Source organism: Echinops telfairi, unplaced genomic scaffold (assembly GCF_000313985.2).
Source record: "Echinops telfairi isolate 266 unplaced genomic scaffold, ASM31398v2 ScPeMD7_7468;HRSCAF=8506_0, whole genome shotgun sequence".
Taxonomy (NCBI): Eukaryota; Metazoa; Chordata; class Mammalia; order Afrosoricida; family Tenrecidae; genus Echinops; species Echinops telfairi.
Window position 1 is genome coordinate 95,808,395 of NW_022111369.1, and position 10,191 is coordinate 95,818,585.

The window sequence follows — 10,191 nt, forward strand, 5'->3', positions numbered from 1 at the left end:
CAGATCTTGGTCCACACTCTGATTTTAACGAAGTACCCGCCGGAGCTAGTCATCCAACCAATACACTAGGAACTGGGCTTTAGGGTCTGGGGATATGATGACACACATTCTCTGTCACCAAGGAGGAGTCCATATACATTAACTTAAGTCAGGGCGAAGGACGAGGAGGTCAGTGTGCTATGCAATCCCAGGCCGCAGGCGTGACCATTAGGCTGCCGTCAACCTGGCTTGGTGTTGCACCGTGCCAGCGGGGCTCCCTGCCTGGCGCAGCCCAGCGTCACAGCATTGAGGATGCCTCTGCGGGGGTGTGGCATGCTTGCTACATGGAGAAGTGAGCGCCGTGGGCGTAGTTCGCCCTCTTTTCTTGATGTGAGCTTGGCATCCGTCACTGTCTAGCCTCTCCTCGCCTGTGGCCCATCGTGGCTGCTGCCAGGTCCGACCTCCTGCTGCCTGTCCCTGGTTCTTTCCGGCAACCTCGTGAGTGGGAGGGCCTTCAGCCCTGCAAGTGGCCCACAGAAGTCAGCCGGGGTGGGGCGGGGGTTACCCGTGATATCCACCCCTTCCTTGATAGGAGCTTCTCTCTGCAGACACACAAGTGTCCTGGTTTTGCTTCTCCAGAGAACCCAAGGCAAGCAGGTAGAGAACTGGGGGAAGTAGCCATCTTAAATACAGTTTAACTTAAAAATTTGCTTTTAAACAGGCAGGAACCATAAACACAGGAAACATAAACTATCTTGCATTTCATGAGAAAAGTTACTCTTTGAATTTCTACCTGAACATCAATAAGGATTATGCGCTCAATACACGGCTTAGAGCCTATTCTACTCTCTGCTCGGAGAAAATAAAAGTTTAATGATTCCTTGTTAAGGGCTTTAGAGCTAAGACTCTCTCTCTTCAGATAGTTGGTAATATGTAAAATATGCACGCTATGCATTTCATTGGTTTGGAAAAGATAATTTAATAGCGATGCGCATATAAGTTTCAACATAAAGCCCAACGCCCTAAAAGGCTTCACCACGATCCTGGGTGATTTAGATCCTGGGCAAGCCCAGCTCTTGAAACTGAGCACTCCTGGGGAGCAGACCTTTCCCGAGCAGCAGCAGTCTCTGACTGTTACTGGTGTTTGAAGAACCAAGGTGGGTTACTATCCCCAAGGTCAGCAGTTTGAAACCACCAGCCACTCCAAGGGAGAAAAAGGGAGGCTTTCTACTTCTGTAAAACGTGACCATGTTGGAAACCCGCAGGGGCAGTTCTATTCTGTTCTACAGGGTGGCTGTGAGTCAGAATCGACTGGTAGGCGATGCCGTTGGTCTTTGTTTGCTCACAATGGAAGGAACAGACTATTGTTTCTCAAGGACCAGGATCAGCAAAGGGCGGCCTACCTGCCCCCTCATCACAGACATCTGACTCTCGAAGGTCGTCTTGTGGAACCCTCTGTCCGTCTATCACAGAAAGGGGGAGAAAAGAATTACAAGGTCATTCCAAATACCAAGATTTCTGAAACAAGAATTTAAACACTCTTCAACTTAGCACACAAGCCGTTCCTAACCCACCTTTCCCAATTGATAAAATAACACGAGAAATGCGTTTTTAGCTGATGTCTCTTTAGTAGGTCTGAGAGTCACCAGAATAGTTTATGTATTCTACAACGTATGTTGGAAGTGGATTGAAGGAGACTTTCTGGCCACTGGGTTGGGATTTTGTAAGAGAACTGAGTGCCTGCAGATGCATTATGACTGAAAAAGGTAACTGTGTGAAAACCCCGGGTCAGAGAAAACAGCTGTTTTCCAGTGGATTCTCACGTCAAAGAAGGGGAGCAAGTGGAGCTTTCCGAATTTATGCTCCTGGCAAGTAAGACTCCCGTGTCATCAGACGACAGGCAGCAGGCCCAGAAACAGCAAACTATAAAACTGGCTCTTCTGAGAAATTTTCCTACATCAGATTTCATTCAGTCTCTGTAAATGGTTACATCTATGGTTTACCTTAAAAAGTTCATAAAGGTCTTCACATAAATCCTGCACAAAATTCATGTCCGAAATGCAGGGAAGAACCAAGTTTTTTGTTTCTTCAGAAAAAGGAACTTTTGCTTGAGGAAGCCACGCCCAGTGAAATGGATCTAATGGGAAGGAAAAAACATTCAACTCATAGGGAGGAAAAGATTTATTTCGAACAAACAGATCCTCCTTCCTTTCTACAACTCCAAGGTTCTCCCCACCCCCCACCCCCCTCCAAAAACCAATACCAAAACCCAGAGGAGGAACTGACCGTATTGGAATAAGCTTTCCTTGACCAGCCCAATGATTTGGCTGCAAGTATAGATAGCGAGAGCTTGGGTAACGGAGTCAGATGGTAAGGCACAGTAAGTTGTTCCCTAAATCATTTTGATTTCTGAGTTTTAGGGAGTAAAGAGTGCAAGTTTGGGTCATCAGTCATTATCAGAAAACATTTTGTGGATCCATCTGGTTCCTGGGTTTGGAAACCGAGGACCGCCTACAGTTCGCTCACAGGCCCAGTTTGTTCAAATACCATGGCTGGGTTCTCCTCGCCCCCCACACAGGTCCAAATCATTAAGAACTGCCTGCCCATTTGGAGGCAGAAGATGGTATAAGATAGTCCATCACAAGTTGAAAAGCAGGTAAGTAGCTTTGGGAGATTAAAGAGGTGTGGCTATTCTAATGCTCTCCCAAGGCCATGCCACCGATTCAGTGCTCCTACTAGAACGAGTTGGAAAGGATGTGTGTTTACATCTCTGCAAGGAAGGATGGGGCTTCCGATCACAGGCACCCCAACAGAGATCCTACGTTTCCAGGGAATGGGCGTCTCTGCTGGGCCCTGCTGCTCGCTTTCCGGAAGCTCAAGGAAAGCAGCCTGGGCTAGAGCCATCCCTTCTCCCCGCTGCTCATCCACCTGCACACGGTGGGAGATGTGCAGTTCACAGCTAAGAATGCTCTTCTTTTCTCCCAACCTCACCTTAAAGCTGTGATGCCATTTCCCTTCCCCCGGCCAACCCCATAAAAGAACAGTCCTTATTTCTCAGCCTCAACTTCTGGATCTATCCTTCAACTCTTGATTCTCAGCTTCTCGGACACCAACAACACAAGCAGTCTTTTCTAGCAGAGCTCCTCCCCCTCCCCCCAACATGGCTGTTTTCACATCACAAAGGAACTACCAATCCATTTCAAAAAGCAGATTCAACAGAGGGCATGTTCAAAGATCACAATGGACTCAAACGGAAATGGTAACACAGGGGTTCAGGAGAGAGAGGGAGAAAAAAGTCAAGTGACTTAGACATTGAAAAATCCGCACGAAACCCAGTGCTCCTGTTGGGGAGTAAGAAAGGCTAACTGCTTAAGCTAAGCCCACCGATTGAGCAGCAGCAATCCAACGTGAGGTGTAGCCAAAGAGATGTCTGAGGGGCATGTGTGGGCGAGTGTGCAACCACAGGAAAGTGGTAGAAGGAACCTACTAACAGAAGGAAGATCAAAGCATACATTAGTGAAACGGAAACAAGCAGACAACAGAAAACTGAAAAGCGGATCAATAAAATCAAAAGGAAATGATCTGACAAAGCAAGAAAATTAGTAGAAATGAAAGGCCAGTGTTTAATAACAGAAAAACGTTGGGGGAGTGTCCACAACACAAAAGTCCATGAGTGAACAGTAGGAATTAAAGAGAAGCAGGGGCCCTGGCGGTGCTGTGAGTTATGCATTGGGCTGCTAACCTCAAGGTTGGCAGTTCAAAACCCACCAGCACTCTTCAGGAGCAAATAAGGTTATCTGTTCCTGTAAAGATTTATAGTCTCAGAAACCGTTTGTGAGGGTCACTAGGAGTAGAAGTTAATGGCAGTGGGTCTGGTTTTTATATGAAGTCTTTAAAAAATATATTGCCACTATTTTAAACATATACAAAATTGAGAAAATAAGTGCAACACACTCCCATATTCCCAATAACCGAATCGAGTGATTTTTAAATTTTGTAAAGTTTTCTTCCTCTAGCCCTTTGGGTTTTTCCACCCCGTTAGGATTTTAAGGCAAATTCCAGACATCATTTCATTTAACCCCCAATTCCTTCAACGGGTCTAGAGATCTTTCTTTCTAATTATATGAACACTATTATGTGAGCCTTTGTAGTCATCTATCCAAAACTCACGATCCCATGTTTTAAGGGAAATCATTTCTAAAACAGGTGCCCCCTTTGCCGCGTGGAAACCTTGACCCACAGACACAGAAGGGGCTGATCAGGCAGGTAAAGCCCTCCTCACGAAAGTGGGGCGGTGGGCAGGAAGAGTGAGGCAGGGGGAAGTTGTGTTGCAGGTGAAGTCTACCCCCTACCTTGCCATACAGTTCTGCCACAATACAAAACCAGGTCATTTGTGCGTGCTGTATGCGCTTTAGAACCTGCAAAGCTACTACACCCTTGTACAGAAGCAGCACAGGCTGAAAACCACGAGTGGACACAGCCATGAGGGATGAGGTTGTCCGTGTGAGGTGCTGGCTGGTCAGTTCCCACCCACAGCGGCCCTGTGTACCCCAGAACAAATCTTTTTCCTGTTCCTCTGCTATCAAAGATCAGCGGAGAAAAAGGGGGTTCAATCCAATCAGTGGCTTTGGATTTGATGGTGGCTTCTGAGGCCAGGGGCTGACTGGGAAGACATTTTCAGAAAACAGAAAACTGCACAGGTGACACAAAGGCCCGGCCGGAATGTTGCCTGGGGGCTTTCCCCATCTATTCTTCCAGGAGAACAAGGGCTGTTCTAAGGAAATTTCATTGGGAAATCTTGCTCCACGCACGCTAACAGCCCTCATCTTGCCCCTTCGGCTTGCTTTTGGTTCGCCAACCCCCAAGAACATTGCCAAGTGATATGATTTGCGTCCCTCGCAGATGCAGACGCTGCCATTTTGACTGGTGGAAACCCACGAGCTCAGTGTTCTTTGGGGGAAGGGCTAGAAGAAGCCTTCAGAAGTGGGTATGTTGAGAAATAGCTCCTCATTTTGATATTCTTGTTTAATAAACATTTCTATGATGTTATAACAACCAGAAAAAAAAAGGTAAGTACAGAATATAAACGTCTTCCCTTGCATCCCTCCTTCCTAGCAGAGTACCCGGATGGAGGGGTACACTCCACACACCCAGGTCTTCCTCTGCCCCCTGCATAGGTAGCCATATTGTTTCCTTTCCGTTCTGGAAAAGGGGTCACTGTGAAATCTCTGTAGGGTTCTAAGAAACTTACATGCTCTCCACTCATCAGGATGCTTAAAAGGAAATGCCAGACCGTTATCAATTGCAGCTACCTTAATAAACGGCTCTTTTTCAGCGTCCTAGAAGGAAGAAAGGGGGCCTGTTGGTTAAGAAACATAGATGCATATTGCACGGGCTAAACAACAGAAAACAAACCATGGACACAGTCACTCTGAACCTATAAAAATAAAATTAAGTTGCCATATTGACTGTGAATTCACCTTGGAAGGAAATTCTCTTAAAAATTGCCGAGAATTTATAAACATGGGTTAAAAAATTTCATTATATTTACAATTTTCTTCTTTGGAGAATAGGACTTGGATATGATACTGAGACATAAAAAGTGGCTTATGGCTAGTCTATGCTTAAATTGTATTTGCAAAATACTGGCACTTTCAAGATATCATGTTAGCAAAATGATCCTATTATATATAATCTAACCTTTCTTCCCAAACTCCACCCGCCCCCTCCCATCAAACACCACCACCAAACCCACCACCATCAAATTGATTCTGATTCCGTGACAATTTTATTGCCGCAGTTAGCCTCCACATAAACATTACATTACATATAAAGTGTTTGTAAAATCACTCGGAGCCCATAGCTACATGTAATCTAAGTTGAGTAGAATCTCAAGATATCTGTGGGGAACAGAAGGATATCTCTCAAGCTGTCTCCCCCAAATATATACCAGACTTAGCTGCTTGAGAATGACTGTACACTTGGAGGTCATCAGGAGTGGGTCGGGGGTCATTCTCCCTGAGCGTTATCAGCTGTCTAGACCAAGCAGACACCACTGTTTATCCCACAACAAGTAGGGCCCACCCCTTCTGATAAGGATAGTAGTTGTCTGTTTCCTTGTAGGAGACACCAGAGAGGTCAAACCCGCCCAAGGATGAACAATATTAGACTGCCATCATGAATCTAGGGTCTGCCCATCTTATCACATGTATACCCCTAGACCTTCCCATTCCTATAGGCACACCCCTAGCTCATCCCTTCCTGTTATGCTTATACCTATCAGAGATCCCCTTCCTATAATGTGCATGCCTATTTTACTGCCCCTTCCTGTGATGTGATTCTAGAATCATGTCCCCCTAAAGTGATATAATGGGTGGTTAGCAATAAAGAGGGATTTCTCCAGAGCCTAAGAGGCTCTCCCCAGCTCTGGGGCTGGAAGCTCTCTCCAGCTCCCCGAGCCTGGAGGCTCTCCCCGATTCCCGGGGTCCTCTCTGGCTCTCGGGCCAGGAGAGGCTCCCCCGGTTCTCGGTCCCCGAGGCTGCTCCTGCTCTCGTAGCCAGGTTCCCCCCACGAGGAACACCAAGCGGTGTGGAGGTGAGCAATGCTACCATGTAATGTGTCTAACTGCATTATTGTATCTCTCATGCTCTCGATGATTTTATTATATATATGTCAACCGTACAATTGTGCTTACTGAACCTGTAGGTAGTAGCAGCGGGTGGGGCTGGCCCGTCACCCCCCACCATTTAATACTACAGATATCCACTCCATTGTTTTCTATAGCAGAAACAAAGGCTTCTGGGGCAGAGGACTTGCATTTTAGAGGATTTCCTCGTACATTATTTAAAGACACACTGTTGCCATTATTTTTTCCTATGGAATTGTGTCTTTTCCCTTTCTTTTTTTGGCCTTCCCCTACACCTAAGTCAATATGCATCTATGTTCCGGTTAGTGATTTCTCCCCCTACCCTTATTAGCCATCAAAGAATGTTTCTGTCATTGTAAAAACCGTTTCTTAATTTTTCAACATTGTGGTACAAGACAGCGAAATATTTAATATGGTTCTTCTAACCATGGCCTTTGAAGCAATCCACCAAATGATCTTCATTTGCCTCCTAGGTCTGGGTAAGGCGGCGGGAGAAGATACTGACCGGACTACATGACTCAGAAGAGCGTGTGTTCACAGGGGTGATGGTGCTTGCCATCCTGCTGGGGGATGAAATGAGCCACCTCAGAAGCAGGCACAGGGGCGCTCACTACCAGCAAGACAGAAGAACAAGCAGTGGAGCGTGGCTTTTGGACCCTGAGATCCGTGAACACCGGGCTTCCGCGATCCAGGAGACAGTTATGCCACCAGAGCAGGAACAGAGGCACAGCAACAGCAGAGCCAGGAGCCAGAGCTTGGGGCAGAACTGGGGTAGGAGGCTGGTTTGTGGAGCGGGGTGCCTCAGGGCTCTTAATAAAGGAAGCTAGGTTTGCTAACCCCAGAGCTGGCGTGGAGTCCAGCGTATGGCAGACTTGCATGCCTCCAACGAGCTTTGCAACACTGCCCACGGAGGCTGCGGGCACAGCAGAGAGGCTATTGTCCCGACTGCATAACTATAGCCAGGGCATTTCTCACCCGAATTGTAACCTGTTAATTTCTCTAATGAACCCCATCATCGTGAGCCTCGTCTGTGAGTTGTGTGTTGCCACTTCAATGAATTATCATAAGCCTATAGTGCTGTGGAAGACAGAGCAGTGGTCTCATAGAATATCTATCATTTTGTGATTCACTAATTTCACTCAGCATAACATCCTCCAAGTTCATAAATTCTATGAGGTGTTTGGCAGGGTCATCATTACTCTTTATTGTTGTGTAGTATTCCATTGAGTACATACAGTATTTTAGTCTGTCGTCCATTGGTGGACACTGAGGTTATTGACATACATCTATATATATTTTTTGTTAGTGTGACCATGGGTGTGTTGTTTTTAGGTGCTACTGAGTCGATGGTGACTCAGTGACCCTACGTACAACCGAATGACAGACTGCCCACTCTGTTCCTATGCTGGGCCCCATTAGTGCAGCCTCTGTGTCAAGCCATCTCCTTGAGGGCCTTCCTGTTTTTCGCAGCCCCTCTACTTTGCTAAGCATGATGTCCTTCTGTAGGGACAGGTCTCTCCTGATAACTTGTGCAAAATATATAAGATAAACTCACCATCCTTGCCTCTTAATGAGCGCGCTGGCTGTACTACTTCAAAGACAGACCGGTCGGACCTTTTCACAGTCCATGGTACTTTGAATATTCGTCGCCAGCACCACAATTCAAGTCCATCGATTCTTCTTCAGTCTTCTTGCTCAATGCCCAACTGTCACACGCATGTAAGCCATGAAAATACCAAGGCTTAGGCCAGGCGCACCCAATCCTTACAGCAACATCCTCGCTCTTCAATGTTGTAAAGAGGTCTCATGCAGCAGCTTTACCTACTGCAATACGTCTTTTGAGGTCTTGACTGCTGCTTCCATGGGCATTGACTGTGGATCCAAGCATGACCAAATCCTCGATAACTTCCATCTTTGCTCCATTTATCAAGATGTTACCTATTGGAATATGGGTGTACATACATATACTTGTGTCATGGCTATTATTTCTCAAGGATAGATAATACTAAGTCGCAGTATTACTGCGTCATGTGTTATTTCTCTTTCCAGTTCTTTGAGGCAGCACCGTATGATTTTCCAGTGATGACACCACTGTCCAGAACCACTGACAATGTGAGGGCTCCAGCGTCTCCAACCCTGCCCGGCATTATTTTTCCAACTCTGCTATCAATGCAAGGATGAGATCTCTCGTTCTTGTTACGACTCATATCAAATGGTGAGTGAGAGCATGCATTTCTTCATATGTTTGTTGGCTGCCTGAATAGCTTTGCTCAAATGTCTGGTTCCTGTCCTCTGCCCATGTTTTAATTGGATTATTTACCTTTTGCCTATTGAAGTTTTCTATAAAGTCTAGAAATTAGTCCTTTATCCAATATGTCACTGCCAATTTTCTTTTGCCTATCTGATCTGTGGGTTCTATTTTTATTCTTTTGGTGCACATAAGTATAAAATTCTTAGGCGGTCCCAGCCATACAGTTTATCTCCTACTTGTGTGTTTCATAGCATATTTATGATGCTTTCGGGCATCTAAATTTGTTCCAATTTTTTAAAAATTGAACTTTATCACTTTGCATTTAGGTTTTTGATCCATCTTGAGTTCATTTTTTAATATATGGTGTGAGATATTAGTCTTGCTTCATTCTTCTGCAAATGGAAATCCAGTTTTGCCAGCACAATTTGTTAAAGAAACTATCTCTTCCCATTTAATAATTTTTAGCCCCTTGTCAAGATTAGCTATTTATGTTGCTCGTGCGGTGAGGTGCTGTGAGGTCAGCTCTGATTCAATGTAAACCTATGGACAACACTTCCCGATCCTGAACCTTCCTCACAAACAATGTTAGAGCCCATTGTTGCAGCCCCTGTGTCAATTCATGAAGTCCCTTTCTTGGGAACGTTATCTCCAAAGTATGTCCAAAGTGTGTGAGTTCAAGTCTTGCCACCATTGCTTTTAAGAGCATTCTGTCTATACTTCTTCTGAGATAGATTTGTTTGTTCTTACCGGTCCACAGTACTTTCAATATATTCTTTGCCAATACCATAATTCAAATACATCAATTCTGCTGTCTTTCTTATTAATTATCCAACTTTCACAAGCAGATGAGGCAAATGAAGATACTATGGCTTGGGTTAGGCTCACCCCTAGTCCTCAAAGTGATATTCAATAATTTCAAGAAGTCTCGGGCAGATCTGCCCAAAGCAAATGTCATAAAGCTATACGCCTACAGATAAGTAGACTGCTTATAGGTTCTCAATTTTGTTCCACTTTTAGTTCTTCCATCTCAGTAAAGCATGATAGTGGAATCTGATAGGACGTGCATTATATCTATATATCTCTTTGGGTAGTACGGATAGTTTTACAATATTAAGTCTTTGATCCAAGAGCATGATACATTTTTCCGTTTGTGTAGTCTCTTTTGGTTCCTGGTTGTAGTGCTTTACAGTTTTCTCTGTGTAGGTCTTTTGTTTCTCTGGTTAGATTTACTTCCAAGTATTTCATCTTTCGGATGGCTATTTAAATAGTATTGCTTCCCAACAAAGCCCACTTGGAAGAAGAACCCCAGCCTGTG

The 10,191-nt window shown here is 45.1% G+C and overlaps 1 protein-coding gene across 1 annotated transcript in view; it reads right to left on the reverse strand.

Moving 5' to 3' along the window:
* PI4K2B (phosphatidylinositol 4-kinase type 2 beta) overlaps positions 1–10,191 on the reverse strand; it is a 32,772-nt gene that overhangs the window by 3,323 nt on the left and 19,258 nt on the right. The window contains exons 7-9 of the mRNA XM_045284079.1: positions 5,231–5,318; positions 1,983–2,116; positions 1,383–1,442 (exon numbers count right to left, since the gene is read on the reverse strand). Of these exons, the coding sequence (XP_045140014.1) occupies positions 1,383–1,442; positions 1,983–2,116; positions 5,231–5,318 (282 nt within the window). The remainder of the gene's footprint in view (positions 1–1,382; positions 1,443–1,982; positions 2,117–5,230; positions 5,319–10,191) is intronic.